This window comes from Anopheles funestus, chromosome 2RL, assembly GCF_943734845.2.
Source record: "Anopheles funestus chromosome 2RL, idAnoFuneDA-416_04, whole genome shotgun sequence".
In the NCBI taxonomy this organism is placed as follows: domain Eukaryota; kingdom Metazoa; phylum Arthropoda; class Insecta; order Diptera; family Culicidae; genus Anopheles; species Anopheles funestus.
The window spans coordinates 25,674,289-25,696,327 of record NC_064598.1 but is presented as its reverse complement, the minus strand read 5'-3'; the positions used below and the strand labels follow the sequence as shown (position 1 = coordinate 25,696,327).

General features: G+C 40.8%; 2 protein-coding genes across 4 annotated transcripts; both read right to left on the bottom strand.

Moving 5' to 3' along the window:
- Positions 1–5,219: 5,219 nt before the first annotated feature.
- On the bottom strand, positions 5,220–9,819 carry LOC125760941 (uncharacterized). The gene is made up of 3 exons (XM_049421552.1): positions 7,555–9,819; positions 7,020–7,181; positions 5,220–6,915 (listed from the first exon to the last, which is right to left on the bottom strand). The coding sequence occupies exons 1-3, from the start codon at positions 8,947–8,949 to the stop codon at positions 6,331–6,333; spliced, it is 2,142 nt and encodes a 713-aa protein (XP_049277509.1). The 5' UTR covers positions 8,950–9,819; the 3' UTR covers positions 5,220–6,330.
- A 622-nt stretch (positions 9,820–10,441) lies between these two features.
- Positions 10,442–20,506, bottom strand: LOC125760943 (shootin-1). 3 transcript variants are annotated; one of them, XM_049421555.1, is made up of 7 exons: positions 20,305–20,506; positions 15,909–16,253; positions 15,406–15,821; positions 15,218–15,330; positions 14,975–15,137; positions 13,857–14,376; positions 10,442–11,045 (listed from the first exon to the last, which is right to left on the bottom strand). In XM_049421555.1, the coding sequence occupies exons 2-7, from the start codon at positions 16,210–16,212 to the stop codon at positions 10,693–10,695; spliced, it is 1,869 nt and encodes a 622-aa protein (XP_049277512.1). In that variant the 5' UTR covers positions 16,213–16,253; positions 20,305–20,506; the 3' UTR covers positions 10,442–10,692. The 3 variants fall into 3 exon arrangements, with proteins under 3 accessions (XP_049277512.1, XP_049277513.1, XP_049277514.1); XM_049421556.1 differs by lacking the exon at positions 20,305–20,506 and adding an exon at positions 19,947–20,179; XM_049421557.1 differs by lacking the exon at positions 20,305–20,506 and adding an exon at positions 19,494–19,934.
- Between the last annotated feature and the right edge of the window lie 1,533 nt (positions 20,507–22,039).

Here is a 22,039-nt window from a genome sequence, read left to right as displayed (position 1 = left end):
GGAGGGTGATGACTCCATGCCACATCGAATTAAACTTAAAAAAGTGAATGCTAAAGTTATTAAAATTTGTTTAGAAGTAAATGTCGAAACCGACTATTGTTCTAAAACATGAATAAGTTGTGCACGGGTTTCAATATACGATCACTTGTCTCTTAATTGGGTCCTGTATAAGTTCAGCATATGTTTCAAAATTATATGATTAAAATTAAACATATTCCAAGGAATTTCCAGGACCATGAAAGAAAACCAGGATTGCAGCACTCAAATTAATTTTAAAACATTGTTGATCGAATCCGGATTCTATTGAGCAGGTTGCCCCATATTTCATACATTGATTGTACTGTAATAGAAGTCGATATTAATAGGATTTCAAAACATTTTCTTTACTCAAGCATCAGATCGCGTCTCAAAGCATGTAGCGGACAGATAAAAAATACCTCCAAAAACCTCCAACATCGCATCAAGAAAAATCAATTTTCATTCATGTTCGCGACGTATGGGGTAAAGTCGTGTGTTTATTTTTATGATATGTTGCCATGCCTGGGCATACTTCTCCCATTCCACTGCTCATCCCTTTCGGCCCATACGGAGACACCGAAGTATGAAGATCATTGTGATTTATAGACGATCACTTACGCACTTGCCTCGAACGGTAACGACTCGTTGTCGTTGCGTCGTCAGCGCATAGCTCCTGGTGGGGTACTTTGAAATCGTTATGCACAATCGAGTACAGAGGCATCCTACAGTCAGCTACAGTTGAATAGGATCGATGCGCTCCAACCTTTCCCGGACCGCTTGGCACGATGCACCGTCGTGAAAAAGTTGGCGACAAATTGCCCTATACGATATGCATTTTCCCTCCCGCTCGTTATGAGCTCACGCTTCCGTAGATTCAATCGCAAAATCAACAGATGTAATATCTGTGTGTAAAGAAAAGGAAAAAACGAACACGTGAAGGCACGTCCCAAAATCGGAACATCTTTCTCACCAAAATACAAAAATCTCATTAGACATGAACGTTTGCTTGCTGACAGGTTTTTGGCATGTTTGTTTAACTTGTGACGCTTGATGAAAACTGATCGACTAATTCAATTTCATGTCTTTTTTTTCTCATCAGACGCTGGATCATGTAGTGATCCTAACCAGATGGTTTAATTTGTTTTGCTTTTTGAGGCTTTTTATAATTGTGAATTGAATGATTTTTGTTGCCGTTGAGAAAAAATAGTTTTCTCATGACTTACGGAAACAATCAATTATCTCACGGGGTTCATTTTCCAAAATGGAAAAGTGGAAAATTTTCCACTAGTGGAGTTTCGGGTGACCAGATACACTAGTAATTTTTTTTTAAATACTAAAAGAATTATACACGATGCTGGGTCGTCCAGTGTGATGCTGGGTCGTCTCCTGGGCTGCAGCCTGGCGATCTAATTCGCTGTAAGATAGTGAGTTTACCGTACAACTTATAGAGGTCATCATTTCAAGCAGTTCAAGCAGCTTAAGAGGACGCGATATTCTCCTAAATAGTTAGACAAATCAGACATCCTGACTGTGTTTAAGATCGGATGTGATCGGGTGTAGAACATGTGATAAGGATATCTAGTTTGTTCTATAAAGTTACTAAACGGAAACTCAGTTCAAATATGCGGACTCCAAATGCTTCAAACACATGGAGATCATCACCTGGATAAGATCCTGTTGAAGATATGTTACAGTTGTAGATGTTTTAAGGATCAAGTGATCGAATAATTTGTGTAGCCCAGCCCAGCATAGCACAGTTAAAAAAGAGCCGTAAATTTCATTTCATGTTATCGTTTGCAGGCCTCACATTCAAGGCTATAAATCATCGTACAAGACTGCATCCTGCAGAAATCAATTTGCTCCCCAAAAACAGAAACATATTGATGCAATTTGAATCGCTCGAAAGTGCATTAAAAATTTTCACGTGTTGCTTTCCACCGCACCAACAACTGCATTTGTCGCCAGACAGTTTATTTCCTTATAAACACGCCTTTCGTATGCCCAAAAAACTATTAAAAACATACCCAAGCACATAAAAAATGCATAAAAATTTGAACCACTACTAAATCTTGCTCCAGTACCATCGCTCGCGTTGGTGTTATAATGCTGGATTAATATTTCGCTGATGTTGTTGGTTGTTTCGTTTTTTTTTCACTTTCTTCAAATGGTTTGTTTGGAACACCACGTGATACCGAAATTTCTGACACCTCTTACTGACGCGCCGCTAATTCTCCTTAGTGTCCAAATTTATGGCGCACCCACCACACCAGCCGGTTGGTGTTAAATGTAAACAAATTGTTTCCTCCCCCCCATGCTAAACCTTTACCGTACGATCGTTTCGAACCGAAAATGCCGAAAAGATTATTTGGTTTCCCAATGCTACCATCCCCCCTCGTAACTTTCGGTGATAAACTCTCGATTTTGATTGTCATCAACACGCTTCATGGAGGAACGTACCACGCTTGGCAAATGGAGAAGAACCATCTACCATCTGGTGGCCGATGGTGATCGAAGGGATAGAATGGTGCGGAAACTCAACAAGGCAGCAAAAGTTGCAAATGTGCATTTGAAAGTGCATCGGTGCAGCAACGCACACACACACACCCATATTGCCGGTTGGCATCATCCTCCGGGGGCCACTTTAATTGCCTTCAGATGCTCCCGAACATAAGCGTTTGTTTTTTTTATTCAGGATAAAAGGGGAAACAAAGCGAAAAAAGAGAAAAAAATCCACCAGCAAATAATATGGAGGATTGTCACTTTTCCGAAGGAACATTGCGACACGTGATCGAAGGGGCTGCGACTTCGCAAAGAGCGCAAAAGACCGCAAAACCTGCCGTGACTCAGCCCCGTTGCAATACGCAGCGGAACACACTCCACGGATCGCACCCGCTATCACAGGGGGAAAAACGGGCTCATTATGTTGATGACCTTTTCGTCGTCGCTCTTCACCCGATCCTGTCCGAGGCCATCACGGTAACAAGTGCAACCGTGCCCCGTTGCGTTCGATCCACGATCCTGTGGAAAAAAGAAAACCAAAAACCAACCAAAGAGACATTTTACTCGATCGCATGCCACCATCAACGTCATCTAGTGTGTTGCGTTGGCATGGGCACATGTATTGTGTGCACTCTAAACCACACCAAGCCTACAACCGAAGCGTTCCATACCCAACACCCTAATCCGCATTTGCTGCTACTTCATACCATGCACATCTGGCACGATCGTTCTCGCCTGCCACGGCCTAGAGGACGCCGCAACTGTATCTTCTTGTGCGAGGCACCACCTCAGCAGCACTTCCATTCCATTGCCACACTCACGGATGGGACGGGGTAAAAAGCGGGAACGCAAAGTCCTCGACGTACTCCCTGTTTGGTTGGCTACAAAAACAATATTTATGATATTGTTTATACCGCTGACGGGTTTTCCTTTAGCTTCTCACATTCGGTCCCTGCGTCCTTTGGACCCTAAATTGTTACGCAGTAGATTGGTAAAAGCGTTTTTTTTTTATCTGCATGGTGAATGATTTTTCCTTACAATTGTGCAAGGAGTTTCGCTTGTTAAAGCTGGGTTTAAATAGTTGACTAAAGTGTGCAAAATTTTTCCAAAAGATCTCGTGATTTTATGATCATAATCATAAAATCCTCATGATCACTTCTTTTGACTACTTGAAGTATTTTTCAATCAAATTAAATTATTTCTTTTATTTATATTTAATGATTCTCATCCTCAAAACGCTAAAGTGTGTACAACTTTCAAAAGGCATTTTCTCCGAGGAAACAATGAGAGAGATTTATTCTTAAGTTTTTTGTCTTCACTTCTCTTTGTTTATTTTGATATCTTCCTGTTAGGCATCAGTACCACTTGGACACACAATCCAAATATTTATTATTAACTATTGGCACACCGCTTCCAGATCGCTTGTACGATACCATCAGACAATTTCCCCACACTTTCCACAAAACGCGACTTTGGATTATTCAAATCTGGTGTCACATTGTTCATTGCGCGAGGCTGAAGAAGAAAAAAATCAAACGTCCAATCCTCCTCGCACCTACTACTATTTATAGACGAAACGCGCAGCATTTCGAACCTGGGGGACATTTGAACCTCATTCTTACATTCTTATTCTCATATTTTCTTTCTTTTGATTCTCTGCATTTAAAAGTTTTTTTTTTGTTTGCTTTTTTGCTCTTCACTTCTGTTTCATGTCGTAAGGCCGTACTTTTCCATGGGCCCGATCGTGGTGAACCCTTTGGCATCCCTTCGTGTCCATCCTATCTCTATATGTACGTATCTGTGCACAGTGACTCCACTTCGTTTTGAAAGTTTGTTTTTTTTTTCGTTTTGTTTTACTTGCATACCACTTTTTTCCTCTCCTGCTTATCCTACCAAAACTATCTAAACTCAATCATTTTTTACGGTTCGTGTCACAACTGGTGACACTTCACCTAGATAACCTACAACAGTAGCACCCAGACTCGGAGAGACACGTTGGCAGCAAGGAAACCAAATGCTAGCAAGATCACATTTTTCTTGCTACTAATGTTTTCGTTTTGGCTTTTTTTTTAAACCCTCTTATGGTTTATGATCATTATGATGCCACGGCGAGGCATTATTTGAGAGGCAAGAAAAATGGTTCAATCATGCATTGAGTTTTTTTTTGTTTCCATCTTTACTGAGTCTATGTTCTTGCTCTGGCTATCCCTTTTGCCAGGGAGCTTCGTTAAACCCTTTTACCCGGCTCAAGCTATCCGTCAATCTATGCAGCCTAGCAATCGTTTCGATCCTCATGGTGCTTGCGTATGATGTGTACTTGTGTGTCGTAAATGTAAGATCTTTAATGAGTTCCAAACCCCACCGATCGGTTATGATGAGTGTGAAGGATGGATCAGTGATTAGCCTTAGCCAGTCCTCTTTCAAAGCGACTGATCATGTTCAACCGGGTCATACTAGCTCCCCGTGGGTAAACGATCAGTCAAAGCTAATGTGTCTAATGCTTCGGCTAATGTCCTAGCGAAGGTTTTGTGCTCTGAGTGCATTAGTACTGCAAAGACGTACAACTTCACCAAAGGACACATATGGTGTTCGTTAAGAACTTTAGGACCAACCGTTCGGGACGAACCGCGAGACGAAGGATTTTGTTTTGCCCCCTTTTTAATGCTTCATTTTATTGATGCACACTAAAGTACGCTTTTAAGAGGACATGCCAGTTTGATGGCATACGGCTGCTGGTGAGAAACGTAAAAGTTTCTTCTCTTACATGTGACTCAAAAGCATCGAACCACAAAAGAATCGATGATTCTTTCCATTCGACAGTTTATTGGTTTGTTGACATGGTGTCGTCTTTCAGCTAAAGCAGAAACTTGATACATCCGTAAGGAAGCTAGAAGTATAGATTCTTCCTTCTTTATGCGAGAAGGATAACCACGAGAAGGATAACAATATCAACTAAAAATCATAACATGAGAATTGAAATTCATTTAGATGTTATTTATTTAGTTAAATCTTAATCACCTTGCTACACTCTCTTCATATGTCTTTTTGATGTTGATAGAACTAAGATTAACTATTACTACAAAACCAACCATAACTAACTCGTTGCTTTGCATTGCAAAATGTATACATCTTTTAGGAAGGAGTTTTTGGCTTATTGCACTATCTAAAACCATATTTGCTTCACTACATTGTAATACTAAAAAGGATCTAGCACATTTGTTTTGCAGCAACTTTTTACACAATTTTGGTTTCGTTTTCCTTATTGCCGAAAATCACATTCGCTTCAAATGAACGTCACATGTGAGAAAGATTTTTACATCAATAATGTGTCTGAACAGTAATACACAAAATATCAATCTACTCTATACTCCTACATACAATATAATCAAAAATGCTATCTCTAGCTTACTTTAAAAAAATCCTAACACGATAAAAAATTGTCTTAACTAAAACATCTTTGGAAATGTCTTTAGCATGCATAATTACTACAACAAAACATGTAACAAAGATGGAAGATCATTTGGAAGATGGAAGACGCTTAACTCTTGTAAGAGAGACGTGCTTAAATCCTATCTAATCCGACACTAATGGCAACAAATATGGTATCTTTGGAAGTTGTTGTACGGTGCAAAATGCAACAAACTGCTGAAAGTATCTTCCAGAGATACATGAGATAATGGAAGATAAACGATTTCTAACAGCTCCTAATCTATTCTCTAACCAATACGTCTATTTTTTGTCTCAGAACAGTAAGAGATTATTTAAAGAAATAAAAAATGTTCTAAAATTAATTATAATGTCTCCAAAACAGTCTTAAACAACTGCACCGAAATAGTCAAACTCGGTTCCAAACGCTGACAGTGTCTTTTCACCACTACCGTCGATCTCGTTTATAAGCCGACAACCTCCAGTAGAAACTCCCAGCACGGTACTTTCATCGGTCGAATAGTTTGCATCACTTTCGAACGAAAGTCCCAGATTTTCCATCAGGTATCGGTTGCTTTCGATTTCGGCCGTATTACTATCGGCAGTGGTAGCCGGTTGTTGAAGAATTTTCATCAAACAGCTAGACATATCGTTAAAGTCATCCATCGTAGTACGATGCTCAGTTCCATTGCTTCCATCGGGAATGGGGCTGTTCAGTTCCTGTGCTATATTGGAAGGCTTTTCGGCAAACACATCGTCCAGCACTAAATCGTTCGGTTCCAGATTAAACACATCCATTGTCGAGAGGGCCGGTTCGGAGAATCGTCTTGTCGCGGGAATGTCGTTTTGTGCCGTTTTTCTCCGCATCGGTACGTCTGGTGCGCGAATTCCATGATTCTTGACGTGCTTCCGCAAACTGGACGGGTCGGTATAGCGTTTGTTACATCCTGGCAGTTGACAGGCGTACGGTTTCTGCGGTGAAGAGAGTTGCATAAAGGGAAACCCATTAGCGTTATGGCGATCCACACAAAATGTCACAACAAGACAACCATCTACATATCGTGGAGGTCCCTTACCGTATCGTAATGTGTGCGCTGATGCTTGGCACGATCCGAACTGTTGCTGAACGCCTTGGTGCAGCCTTGGAACTGGCAGTTGTACGGTCGCTCGCCTGTGTGCGATCGTTGATGGATTTTCAGATTTTCCAACCGAGAGAAAGCCTTCTTACAACTGGGGAACTGTGGAAATAATTAAACAGGAAAAAAACACATTTATATGATCATCTCAGACGGAGAAAAGCCACTGCTCGCCAAACAATTATTCAGGATTATGGCTTACAGGCACATATGCGTATGCGCGAAATGATAGCGAAAGAGTTGGAGAAAAAAAAGTCGTAAGTTAACTCATGCAAGCAAAAACCATAACCCGGACAAGCCAGCAAACATTGGTGCGCAATTTGTGCGGGTAAAAGTTATGCCGCATAACTCCAAGCGCACCAGATGTTTACCATGAGTGTCCCGCACGTCCCGGGACACTAAAATCCATCAACATTACTTTCTCCAACTCGTTCACTCCGGTGAAGCTTCCCGTGGTTCTTCTTCCATCACTTACCGGACATTTGTTGGGCTTTTCACCGCTGTGTACACGCATATGGATCAGCAGCTTGTAGCGGGCATTGAACGGACGATGCAGCCGTGGACAGTCCAACCACTGGCATCCGAACACTTCGCCCCGCTTCGGTTCCACGTGCTGCTTCTCGATGTGGGCCACTAGCTGCTGTTGGTTCGCTAGCTCCACATTGCAACCACTCCACAGACACGATCGTGGCGATGACGCCAATGGGAAGGATTCGTCCATTTCGATCGGTTCGTCAACCACATCCAGTGGTTCTGATTTCGGCGCCTTCAAGACAGCTTGTTTGAGGTTTGTGGAGGTTGTTGCACTGTTTCTCCAAATGTCCTTAAATTCTCGGTTCGGTTTTTCGACACCCTGGATCGGTTTGTAATAATTGTCGGCGGAGTAGCTGTACGAATCCTGACCTACGACTGCTGTGTCCGTACACGATTCTCCAGTGTCGCAACCACTTTCGAGTCTATTACCATTGCTGTACTGTTCCAAAAATGAAGTGTCTAAGAAATCCATAATGTAGTTCATCGATGACTCTACACCCGATGACATATCGGCTTTGGACGTCGAATTAACACACTCAAACTGTCCACTGATCGTTCCTCCGAAGGCACTCCGAATGGAAGGTAGTGCTGTGGTCTCATGTTTCGTCGTACTCATGGACGTTGTCGTATCACTACTTCCCATTGCCATCAGTTCTCCATTGGAGCGTTTCGGTGAACAACTTCCGCCTCCGTTGAGATTCATCAGATTCAGCGTAAATCCATTATCAATCCACGAATCACCAGCAAATGGAGAGGAACATGGAGATTGATTTTTCGACTGGCAGTTCGTTTCATTGTAGTTATAATAATCCGTGGCAGTGGTGCAACTGCTGGCGCAGCTTAGCAAACTTTGACACGTTAGCGGTGTACTGGCAATTGTGGCCGCTGGAGAGAGCAATATGCTTGACGACGATTGCAGCTTTTCGATGTACTCCGGATCGAACTTGAAGAACAGATCGTCCCCTTTGGCGGGTGTCGTATAAAAGCCACCAACTTGTTTGAACGTGTCCGTATGCGGAAGTTGATGAAACTGTACCGCTTCGGAGGGAAATTCATGCTCCGCACTAAATCCCGTAAATCCCGATACGGGTGGAGCTGAAATAGGTGTGTAACTTTGGTGCAGCACATTCCGTCCACAGTCAGCACCGAACGAACTGTGCGGATTGGTTTTACCCTCATTCATACCACAACTGATGGCACTGTAGCATACGTCCATTGTGGTGTCATCGGTAAGGCAAAAGCCATGTTTCAGATCGAACGATTTTAAATTTGTAGCACACAGATCAACCGTACCGGCCAATGCCGTTGAGGGAGTTGTCGGTGTTAACAGAGCCATAACGATCAGCAACTTAATCACTCAAAATGCACAACATTCATCCACGAGAAGAGTTCTAAAGAATTCTCAAACGATCACTCACGTAAATCTTCCTTTTACACTACACACGCATCAATCCTAACACACAGTAATCCCGCGAATAGTACGCACGCACGCTGAGCAATGGGAAAATACGTCCGTACCGGTCGATCGTTCGGTTGTCAGTGATTCCAACGGGATCTTCGCGGGATCGTGAATCCATCAAGAACGCGCGCGTACACAGTATACTTTTTTTTCCTTTCTACTGCTTCACATTCGTTTCCCGACGAAGTTTTCCCGAACATCGACCATGTGTGCGTGTTTGCTTCATCTCTCATCTTCATCATCAGCATCGTCATGATGCAGGATCATCACCCATCGTAGTTCAGGCAGATCGTACACGGAATACACACGATCCTCGTCGATACCGCCGCCCATCTCGACACCCCTCCCCGGTGTACTGAGCGTTGCTGAACTGAAGCTGCAACAAACAACAAATTATACGACTGTGACAAACCCCCGGCATGACATGTTCCTCACCCTATCACCGCTCACGCGTGTCACGTTCCATTTAATCCTGTTCTTCTTCATTGGTTCGTTCCTCCACGGAGGAAACATGGAAAACCCAAAGCAAAGCAGAACGATGAAAGGTTAGGTCAGGTTAAGCTACTGGAAAAACTAACCAGCAATCCATGCCCGGTGGACGTTCGTTAGGCGAAAATACGGAGGCAAATGGGTTAGCGAAGTGTGATTACTGTTTTTTTTTCCTGTCCTCACGCACGCAGTTGTACTGCCAAATGCCGAAGCGCGATCGTGGCCCAGTTGCATTGGGACAGTGGATACATTCTCTTATGCCAAAGGAGTAGGTTGTTTTTTTACGCAAAAATGCTATTCTACGATTTTCCGGTGCGAGAACAGACTTTTTGCAATGTTAAACTCGCCAACTCGTTCACAGACCGAGAATATCTTCAAAGCAAAGGTTTTGGAGAAGAAAAACTGTATCACAAATGTGTCATAGAAAGCGAGAGAAAGTGACAAGAATTTGATATGTAAACCATCATTTCCCTGAACAGAGAGATTTTTCTTTTTACGCTTTCGTTTTCCCCCATCTTCTGCTGTGATCATAACTATGGCTGCGGGTACTATGCTGTCTACCACTTACTTATTATTTTAAACCATTTCATCGCTTACGAGTCACTTGTTGTGATGTGCTCGGTTATGAGTCGGGATGTTTTTTTTCGTTTCATTTTCTTCCTTATGTCTATTAGAACCAAGTTTTTCCCCGACGTTTGCTTACCACCCGGTGAGGCAGAGTGAAATTTGTAGAGAAATTCTTCAAACCATCTAGATCTGGAACACTTTTTTCGTTTTCCACAAATATGCTACACAGCAGTAAGAAACAGATGCAGCGTTAACGGAGTGACGTTCCTTATTTTCTTTCTTTATAAAAAATTGCACACCATTACTGTTACTGTTACTGTTAAAAGAAAATATTAATATAAAATGTATTTTAGTTCTATAGCACTCCGTGTTTTTTCCTCTCTTCTTCTTTATCGCAAGATCTAGCGTGTAAATATCGCATTACAAAAAAAAATCACTAAATCGTGGTTAACATACACACGTCCAAAAATCAACACACTAAACACGCGCTAGTGTGTTATCCGTACTTGGTTAAAGGCAGTTAAAAAGTAAAATGCTAAAATGCTTTCTTCGAACACAGGCACATCATAAATCGACTACATCCATCACCAAATGGGTGCGTCGTGGCCGTCCCTCACGATTCCCATCTGTAGCGTCCTGTTGGGCAGCATCACTACCACCTCCACCCCGTCCAACAAGCTCCGATTCGTAGATGATTTTCGATTTCCGGTTGTGCCGTTTCATGCGCGCCATTATTTCGTACATCTCCTTCAGACCGGGATTTCGAGCGATCATCTGCTTGTAGTCCCGTTCACTATCCCTAATACTGCTACTGGTACCGGTTGCCTCTTCGTCGGCGGAATGTTTCGGTGGATTCGGACGCCGTCGCCTTAACGTCACCTTTCCACTTTTTATATCTGCTATCACCGAATCTAGACCTGTCCGGCGGAACGGGAGGGAAAAAAAACAAAATCAATCAATGGGAATGTAATTGCAGTTTGAATTAAATTCGGCCGAATTCGGCAAAACCGGAAAAGCAAGCAATCGAATATGGACATTGTATATGGAAGCAATGCAAAGGAAGCTCTCGGACAGAAGATGTAACAGTTTAGCATGTTGCGAATGTTGAACTTGTTTATAAACGATGAAGATGGCCATAAACTATACATATTTCTTTTCAGCAGGACGATGTAAAAATTGGACAAAAATTACAAAAAGCCAAATGAACTCCAATTTTCTACCCCAACACCAATCCTCCAACTACAGAACATAACGAAGATAGATTCATTCGGTCAATTCACTAATCGACCAGAAATGAACACAACCCGAAAGGACGAAACGATTCTTGTAGTAGCAATGAGGGGAAACGCGCACTTGGGTTATGCTTTGCCAAACAACAATAAACGCAGTCCTGTTTGAGCTTGTGAAAGGATACGGTTGTTCGAACTTTCTTCCGACTGGAACAAAAGTGTATATGGGCCGAAACTACCACTGTGCAACAGGTGTTTCGATTGGCAAGCATCAGTAATCAGTGTCGGGTTTTGTTAATGAGCAGCGAGTGTCGTTTTAAAAGCATCCCCAACCCAACCAGCCTCATCAAAGTGAAAAGTGCAAAACCAAAGCAAATTAATTCCCATAATCCTGCCTTGTTTATTTTAATTTAATTAAAATCCTTATAAAAATACAACAAAAGGGCACACAGTGTGGCCACAGCTAATGGTTAATGAGAATTATTATGCAATTTTAAAGTGAGTTATGGTTTAGTGCAAACTACATTACCATCATCTACCTACACCCAAAATAGGACAATACTTTACAATCACTCACAGACCCAAACAGACAAAGCACGCATATTTCAATAATACTCTCCAAATGACGACGGGTTCAAGTTTAAAGTGTCTCTTCACGTCCACTTCCGGTCTGGATATTATCCCGCCCGTGTTCGCCTGTCCCAAAGGGGGGCATGTTGGTGTGCAGAGTGTTGTGTCGGGGTTTCCGTTTGCTTTGCCATCGTTCAACCGTTCGACCTTTGGCCGTTACGCAGCACAGGTAGCTTCGAATGGTACGAGTTTCTGACCTTTGCGTCCGGAATGTGTCATCAATAGATCCGTACGACACGCGGTACGACCGAACGGTAGCACGCGACAACCAGTAACGGACACGCTGCGGCTCTTTAAAGCTGCTGCTGGAAAAAAACATTCTAATAGCCAGAGAACTTTCCATACACTGCCGTGTATCTCAGCTGACCCATACGCGCGCACCCGGAATAGTGGATAGGATCTTCCCATCCTTACCACCAACGGGGACTAAAAGGGCACGAACATCCCAAAGGAAAAGCGCTCTGGAAAAGTGGCTGTTGGCTGTACGGATACGCCAGCCGATATCGGTTGCCTTTCGTGCATTACCGAAGGCAGAACGAAATGGGGAAGCGAAAAAGTCCGCTTCTGTCATGGTGTATGTTGTGGCTGTATACAAAGCGAAGCATCGGCCAGTAACAGCAACAACAGCAGTAGAAGCAAAAAACAGCCGCTCGAGTCTTGGAATGGCTGAGTAATTGATTGGGTTTGCGTTACAAATATGATTATAGATCAATTTGCAAATCGAATGGTTTGGTTGCGAAACAATGCGTTCGAAGAGGAGCAGTATAAATGGAACGTTCCTGTTTTTTTTACTTTTCCCATTGAAAACATGTCTTTGTAAACGATTGTATTGCTACATGTTGCTTGTTACTTAGCGTAAGACCAGACCTGCCTTATTATGATTAAGTACAAGCATGTTTTTCCATACCAATGGATAGTCTACGAATCGTTATCGACCCATAATACAAGGCTTTTAGTTATGAAATAGGACTTTAAATGTTATATTTAGATAGGTTTGATTGGTAAAGCAAAAAAACATAATAATTGTCGTATGATAAATTTAACAAAACCGGAAAAAAGTCCCAAGAACGTTATAGAAATTTATAACAATTTTCCAATCTACCCTGACTGCATTCAACTATTGAAACATAGATATGATGAACATAAAAAAAACATATGGAAACAGAAAATCCCAACCTAGACAAACCGTTTGGTAGAAGCGGATGTGTCCGTTCGTTGCGAGCAAAAATTCTTGATAGGGTGAAACTAGGAAAAACTTGTCGTGGTTTTGCTTTTACCCCGGCTTTATACGGCATTCGTTCAAAAGCGTCGCACTCGTTACCAATCCATCCGGTTTATTGTCCTCAGTAGTAGTGGTAGTGGTAGTAGAAGTAGCCTAGTAGTTTGTGTGCTTATGGTAAATGTTCATCGTGAGTATGAGCCAGATTCAATAAACCCGCCGTATTGTGGTCTACAGACCGTAGTCCTACCATTAAAAGTTAGAATAGGACCGCACGGATGGAGGAAAAACATCCCTGTTTGTCGTTCGCAAAACCCATTGGTACATTTTTATCCTAAGCACTGGCAGGAAGTTATCCAAAAAAGGTGAAAATAGGAAATGGAAAGTGAATGTGATGCTTGCACGTGGTTGATGATTTCCATGCAATTTCTTCTATCATTACCGGAGAAATAAAAGATAAAACAACAGTTAATATGAAACACACGAACAAAAATACAACGCCAGACAAACATGCAAAACAAGAACATGCCAAGCGAGCATTGAGAAGTGTGTGTCCTATCCAAAAAAAAAGTGTAAAAGTGCACTGTGGAACACAGCACACCAAAATAACGACCGTTCGTGCGTGTATGGTTACGATCGATAAAACCTACCTGTTGCCTGGTGCGGACTATTTACATTCGTTATTGCTACGTGATTTAATTTCTGCTGCGATATCGCCTCACTTAAGCCAAGCGCTCGGTCACAGCCTGCCGTCCCGGTAGAGGTTAGGTGCTTGGTATTAGCGAAAATGTTAGCCGGCAGCGGTGGAGCTGGTGGTGGTGGAGGAGGAGGAAGTGGAAGTGCGGGTGCAGGTGGCACGACCGGAACACAAGACGATCCGGCCGGGGAAGCTTCGGACACGGTACAGCGGCTCAGCAAGGACACCAACGGATCGTCACTGTCCAAAACTTCGGAAATTCCAAGGATACTCGCGGAACCAGGCTTGGAACTTTGCCACTCTCGAACCCGGCTGATGCGGAGCTGCTGCCGCAACGATTGTACCTCCCCTTCGGCCTGTTCGGCCCGCTGCAATGCTTCGTCCAGCTGCTGCCGAAGCCCCTCGACTTCCAGTTCAAGGGCAACGATCTGATCGTTCGTCTTGCGCTCGTGCTCTTCGCTCATGAGACTTTTCTGTAGGCCGGAACATGAAGAAGTAGGTAATCTGCGATAAGTATCGCCAAGCGAAAGAAAGCCTTTGCCGGGTAAGCATACGCATACAACGCGTCAACATTATTTGCTGAACTATGGGTTGAACTTTAGAACCATTTTTATGGAGGAATTTGGAAACATATTTCAAATTTTGCTCACTTTCATGGTCACTTTAAACCTGCCGAAATAGCGAACAATGCACTTCATATGTGGGAACAATGTTGACCTTGGTTGCAAGCTTTTAGAAAGCACCGGTGGGACGGGAAAACCCGGTATTCGGGAAAACAAATTTAAAGCTCGCTGTCTCCTTTCGTCAGCACATTGTACAAGGAGGTTCGAAATACATTTTACGATTTACACAATTTTAACTGGCAAATTATTGTTAAGCATGTTCTATTAAATGAAGGTAATAAGTACACTAGCAGCTCGGGCAAGCTATTAGATTAATTACAGCCAGTTTAAAATTCCAATCACCAGTTTAATGGTTTTAAAATTTAGTCAAAATTATTACAAAAACAAGATATTGATGGTTTATGGTAACATTTTCCAACAAAATAGTTTTTTTGTTAAATATACTTACATATTCGATGAACTGTGCTTCATAAGTTTTCCGCTGCAGTTCAATTTCGGAACGCATTTTCTGGATTTCTTCGTTGGTGCTCGTTTTCGAGTCTACCGAATCTCGATTTTGACGGACCAGCTGATCACGCTCCCGTTGCACCTTGATGAAAGTATTTTCGAGTCTGAAAATGAAAAAAAATCAAAAGATTAAGTATTATAAAAGTACCCTTCGATTAATCAACATTCCCAATAGGTCTCATACCTTTTACTCGTATCGATTGATTCCAGCATATTCCTGGACATAAGCCGTGCCACCTTGTTGAGTTCTGCATTTTCTTCCCGCAACTTTCGATTCGTTTCCTCGTACTGTTGCTTCTATAATGAGAGGAAAATACAAACAAAAATCAGGATAAGCATTTATGCGGCAAACTTTAATTGCTACAAACGTACATTTTCCAACAATTCGGAGATTTTCTCGTTCGCTTCGTACAGCTGAAGCTCGACATTGTTCAGGTAGGATTTAAGCTTTTCCATTTCATTCAGCAGGCTGTCCACCTCCGTACCTTTCCCGCTCGATTCAGTACCAACCACCGGTGCTGCACCGGTTGCACTTGTTGCACCCGGGAACGCAACAACGGCTGCAGCAGATGGTTCTTCTTCGTCACTTTCGACTGCTTCTGCGGCGATACCTTCTTCACCGGGCGCTGGTGTTGGAATGATTTCCGACAGTTTGCGCCGAAGGCGACGGTTTTTCTCCGTAAAGTCCGTCAGTACACGTTGCGAATTTTCCAAATCACCAACAAGCTGCTTCACATTGTAGTTGAGCTGTTCGTTCGATTTTTCCAGCTGAACGTTTCGTTTCGCCACTAAAAGGAAACCATTTTGAATGTAAAATATTTAATCAAAACACCTTCAGTTCCGTTCAGTCTAATAGACGCTTTTTTAAAACTTACACTGTTCACACTTTTCCATCAACCGGTTATGGGTTTCCTTGAGCTGGACATATTCCGCCGGTGGGGCACTTCCGGTACCACCGGTACCACCCCCACCGGGTGGTGATTCTGTCTGTACGAATGAACCAAGCATGCTGCGCGTGAACGCAGGTTCATCGTCATTTATCGAAGCCGAAGCCGAACCGACGTTCGACGATGAGTTGGAAGATGAACCACCGCCGGCAATGTACAGGTGGAGCGATGTTTTGCGTTTCGGTATCGGAATGCTGCTGCGCTTCGAGGGGGATGATTGCGAACTGTCCATTGTTGAGGCCGTCCACTTCAAAAGGCTATCACTTCAAACGCCTGCAGAGATGGAAATTAAGTTGGATAGAGAGGACACACAATAAATCAGCGAAATTACAAAACAAATTAAATTATTAACTACCGTGCGGAGTGATAAGAGCTGTGAAGCTGAAACAGAACAAAGGGGTATTCTGTATCGTAAAATTAAACAAAGACACTATTTTAGGAACTGCAATAACAGCTCATGCTGTTCGTGTAATGGAAATATTTAATTTAACCTTTAATAATTTTAATCAGAAGTTGGTGCTGTTTTCTTTTCCATTAACGTTGTAAAGCTTGTTAAGAATAATAAGTATGGCATGACTAGGAAACTTATAACCAAATTGAATGCAAAAGTTTACTGTTGAGAATGATGCGAGAATCCTTTACAAAATGTCAATCCTTTTATGTCGATGCGTTAATATAAATTTATGCCCTGAAGCTTCCTATTCAAGATGAATAAATTACTCAAACAATTAATTTGTATACTTTTCTAGTATCTTTAAAATTCATACAACTATGACTGTTGAATTTTCGATTTAAAATAGATGCATAAACAATTCTTTTTTATTTGTTCATAAATAGTTGGGAATTTAATATTTTTTTAGTAAAATAGAAATACGGTCATTCTTCATACGGACCTTCTTCATAAAAAATTGAAGTAAGGTCTTTTAATAGGTTACTTTTAGTAGTTAATACCGGCTGAATGACACAAGAACGATCAAACCTGATCTACAAAATCGGTCAATGAAATTCGCCATATATTGGTAAATATTACCTTACAAAAAATGCGATTGAGATATCATTGAGTACGAAGTGTCTTATCAATTCTCAATAATTGTATAGCATTGTGTATCAAAAATATGCCTTAACTTGCTAAGAGACACATGGCAAACTGTTCTGCATGGTGACGAATCAAAAGGCCATACACCATCGTATACATGATCGAATTGACGATCTGTCGGTTGTTGACCAGGTACAACCCTGTGCAAATGAGTAAATAGTTAACAAAGAATTTAATATATATAAAATCTCTATTGAAACTCCGCATGTGGCACACACACATCGACGACCACCGGCTATCGACGCAACCATAAATAGGAACTCAAATCAATATCTTATGATTAACAATTTTTAATAATTTCTTTGTTTTGTTTTGATTTACATCTTCCAATATGAATCAATATATCCAACGACCTTCCCGTTGTATTTCAAAACAGAGAAAAAAAACTTTCAAAACAAATGATAAAATTACAGATAAGATATTCCTGAGAATCAAACTAACAATTGCAGTATTAATCATTTCATGGACAGTCTTTCTTCCATCTCTTATTGAATACCTGTGATGAAGTCACTATCCCGTAAGGATATAGCCTAAGGAGATTTTCAAGTTTATAGAATTTTGTTATCATTATTATTTTTATTTAAAGAAACTTATTTAAACAAATTCGCATTAAAATTCAACAATTTATAAATTTTGCAAAATTTCCCGAAAAAAGCTAAGGCTATAGCCTTAGGAAATTTTCAAATTTATAGAATGTTTTTTTTATTTTTTTTTATTTCTTTTTATTCTTTTTTTATTTAAAGCATTATTTAGTGAAAACTGTTTCTTAGCGAAAAGAAACTTATTTCCGCAAATTCGCATTAAAATACACCAATTTAAAAATTTTGCTAAATTTCCCACAAAAAAAAGCTAAGGTTATATGTATATAGCCTAAGGAAATTTTCAAATTTATAGATTTTTTTTATTTTTCTATTCTTTTCTATTTTTTTGTTTAAAGCATTATTTGAGAGAAAAGAAACTTATTTCAACAAAACAAAAACAAATTTCCCAAAAAACAGCTAAGACCTTAGGAGATTTTCAAATTTATAGAATTTTTTGTAAATTTGAATGTGAATCAATATTTCCAACGACCTTCCTGTTGTTGTATTACAAAACAGAGAAAAAAATCAAAACAAATGATAACATTACAGATAAGATATTCCTGAGAGTCAAGCTAACAATTGCAGTGTTAATCATTTCATGGACAGTCTTTCTTCCACCTCTTATTGAATACCTGTGATGAAGTCACTGTCCCAAAAACGATCCCCCAATGTCAATACACTGAGTCCAACTGAAGTCGCGGAAGTAAATTCCATAAAAAAAACTAAACATATCCAACGTACGTGGTGTCCGGCACCGGCTTTTTAACGAAATGGGTTCGAACACCAAGAAACGAAAAACGGTGCGTCACCGGAAGGGTGGTCAGTTCTCTTTGGCGTAATATTTGCATGGCATTTAAGAAACAGCAACAACAAATAAAAACGCACAACCAACGGGCTTGAGCTTGAACTGCTCAATTATTCAATGACCGAATGTGGATCGATTTAAGGTGGAAAGATTCAACCTACACACGACCGGTTCCACCACCACACAAAATGCGCGCGCGATCATTTGCAATGCAAGAAGTCTCTTGCTGCTATGTTGTCCTGTGGTAACAACCGGACACTCAACCATTTGTTGGCGGTTTCATTTAATGGTTCTCCGAGCCCATTCTAATACGCTATCAGAAGTACAGTTGGTGGCCAACCCACGGCAGACACGTTTTATAATCTGCGCAATGTACATTTAAGGATCTACTGCTGTCTCGTCATACCGTGTCAGAAGTGACAAAGTGCTAGATCAGATCTAGATTTATTTTATCTTTGCTTAGCCAAGCGTACCAAGAAATATGTGCCATATGCGTCCCAATCGTTCCCGGAAGATATGGCACAAACAATTTTATTCACTTCAACGTATTTTTCAAATGACTCATTGTATGGAAAACTGCATTGCAGCAACACCGGAGAATGAGACATGCACGGTTGCTAAGCAACATGCTGCTGTTTTTCTACGCCTCAATGGATGACTGCATCTTGGTAGACTGTATGTGATCGACAAAATATGATCCACACAAAAAGCACCTTACCGTTCGAACAGGAAGCACAACGGTTCAAACCACTTCGTCTGTCTTTTTGTTGTCTCCCTCAAAAAAAAAAACAGAAACATTCCAAAGTGAAAGGAACCAATAACGTTGCCCAGTTAAAGGGCTACTGAGCGAAATGATGAACGAAGCATAAGGGTCAAAACCGTTTCGAGCGCGATTTGCTTCATGTTTGCTAAAATATTTAAAGAACTTTCACTCGTCTTTTGGGGAGAGGAGTTGGGTAAATTCACATTCACACACACAGAACAGTTTGCACATTCCGAAGGAAATGCGTATCTTATTTTCTTGCACACACCTGTGCCTTATCAGAGAACGAGCCGGATGACTTTATTTGTTGTGTTTATCTGCACTTGACGGAGATGAAATGGAAAGGAAACACAACTTTAATGATAATTTTTAATTTTGCTCACATATGTTCACAAACCACAATAGTACACTAAATACAACACACCACAAGCGAACTTCGCACGCAAATGATTTTCCTTTCGGGGGTTGCATTTTCATAAGAACGTGGCCAGCGAACTCGTTTCACCTTTCGCAAGCATAAAAACGACAAGTAACAAATCATGCTACCTTTTTTCTTCTCTCTCGTACGGTTGATGCGTCACCTGTACTTGAAACTGTACCTGTGTTGGTATGCATCACAACAATAGCACAACAATGCATATTCACAGCATCACCCCCGGGGGGGTTAGAAGCAAATGAACTGCCAAAAGGGAAATGCTAAATGCACATCTCTTGCTCTCACCTGCTTCGTTATGTTTAGCGTGAGGTTTTTGTTTCTTTGCCCCAACACAGCATCAAACAAACAGCCAAACAATAGCAAATGTGCACTTTTTCGAGGGCACTAAACTCCATAGAAACAGATCACACGAAATCGCAACTCCGAAATGCTTTACGGCACTAGCTGTACGAAACGTTTATATCGGTTATAAATTCGATCACAAAGATGTTTTGATCGCTACGATTGATCAACGAAAATATGCTTTGTATTCACCATTCACCATACGCCTCAACAAAACCGATGTCACGAACCACCCCGATGGACAATGCGAGGGTGAGAAACAACAACAACATAAGAAAAAAGATCAAATCGCGCAGCTTACCGCTGTTGGAAACCTGTTCTTGTTTCCCTCGATCTTGAACCACTCGTTGCAATGTGCACATGCACCACTTTTAGGAAAGTCACAAAACTACTAAATGCACTTGCATGTAAAACAAAATTCAGCAATTGAATTACATGAAACGCACTTTAAAACTAAATGCAATGGAGCAAATGGTCCAGCATAAAGGTTCAAACTGTTTTGCTTTTTTTTTTGCTTCTACTGTTCGAAACGTCAAATCATAACCATATGTTCGAAAATCTTGAAAGAGATTCCGAATTTTTGATGATTTTTCCGATTTAAGAGAGGAATTTTTCCGTTCCTGTATGAAAACAAAAAAAAGAGAATAGAATATTTCTTTATCTTTCTATTTACCATTTTTATACCGAATGTAATTCAAAACTGGCCATCAGTTTAAGAAAAAATATGTTGGCGTGAGTTTAATTTTGATACGCACTGTACTTCGAATTGGTTGTTGTCTTCGCTATCGAACAGTGCGTAAAATTTATGCTGCGATGCTTCTGGCGCTAATTTACAATGTTGTAATTGTAACAAAAATGCATTTGGCAGAAATCTTATCAACAAAATATTTAAAGATTATTTTATTAAACCACATCTTTTTCACTTTAATTACTCTTTTTTGTCATTAATCTTTGATTAATTGTTCTTTTCATTTTTTACATAATTTTATTGTAACTGCAAAACCAACTTGTTCTGATAGATTTGTATTACATCTATGAATAATAAGTTATTGGAACATTGTAAGTGAACCAAAACTTGCTTGCTAAATTTGGTCATTACTTTTTTTATTTGAATGTTGAGTAACTTTTTTCGAGCATTTTTCCCCCTTTTGCATGACAATTGAAGTTTAATGTCGACAGCATTTGAGTTGACCACAATGCTAATTCCCATTGCATAACTGCGACCCACCAAATGCGTGTTTGCCACTTTGAATTGTTGGCAAATTTAGCTCCATACTCTCACTCTCCTTCAAGTGGCAATTCTCTCTCAATTAACCAGATGCCTAGGTGACTTCAACGATGGCGTGTAAGTGAACCTTGTCTATTGTCTTGTCGCGCAAGGATGCCCCAGGGGTGTTATCAAGTTAAAAAACGGAAAACAATGGAACATTTAACTGCTGTTTAATAATGTACCTTGATTAAATTGATTCAAATCGGCTCAATGATTTTAAACAAACATTCAATGCGTGTCGTTTCTTATGCGCATGCACCGAATCATTCAACATGGTACACTCTGATGGAATTTGCAAGATAAGCTTCAAAACCGAATTATATTATACCATTCCAACACATGACGAATGTAAATGAAAAGTAAAAAATAAATTAACTAATTGGTTTTTCTTCATCGGTACAATTAAACAACATGTGTCACCAGCATTGAGTCCACCGCCAAACAGGTACACTTTAATCAGCAAACACAAGAATATCCCCCAAAAGTACAGACATTTTCCCCACATAAATGGACGAAACCAGTCTTGGGAGTGTAAAAGGTATCCCCCGACATGCGTACTACAAGTTCGGAAAGTTTTTGGTTTCTCTCACGAACCTTTGAATGAAACCATTTTATGAAACTTCAACTAGAATGGTGGCCTAACACGAACCATGAACTCGGTTATGACCGTATTGTACAGTACTGTTTTGAATTGTTAATGTTTTTCAAACGGAAATGTCAATCACAGAATGGATTTAAATAATTCACTGTGTTTCTGTTCATATCT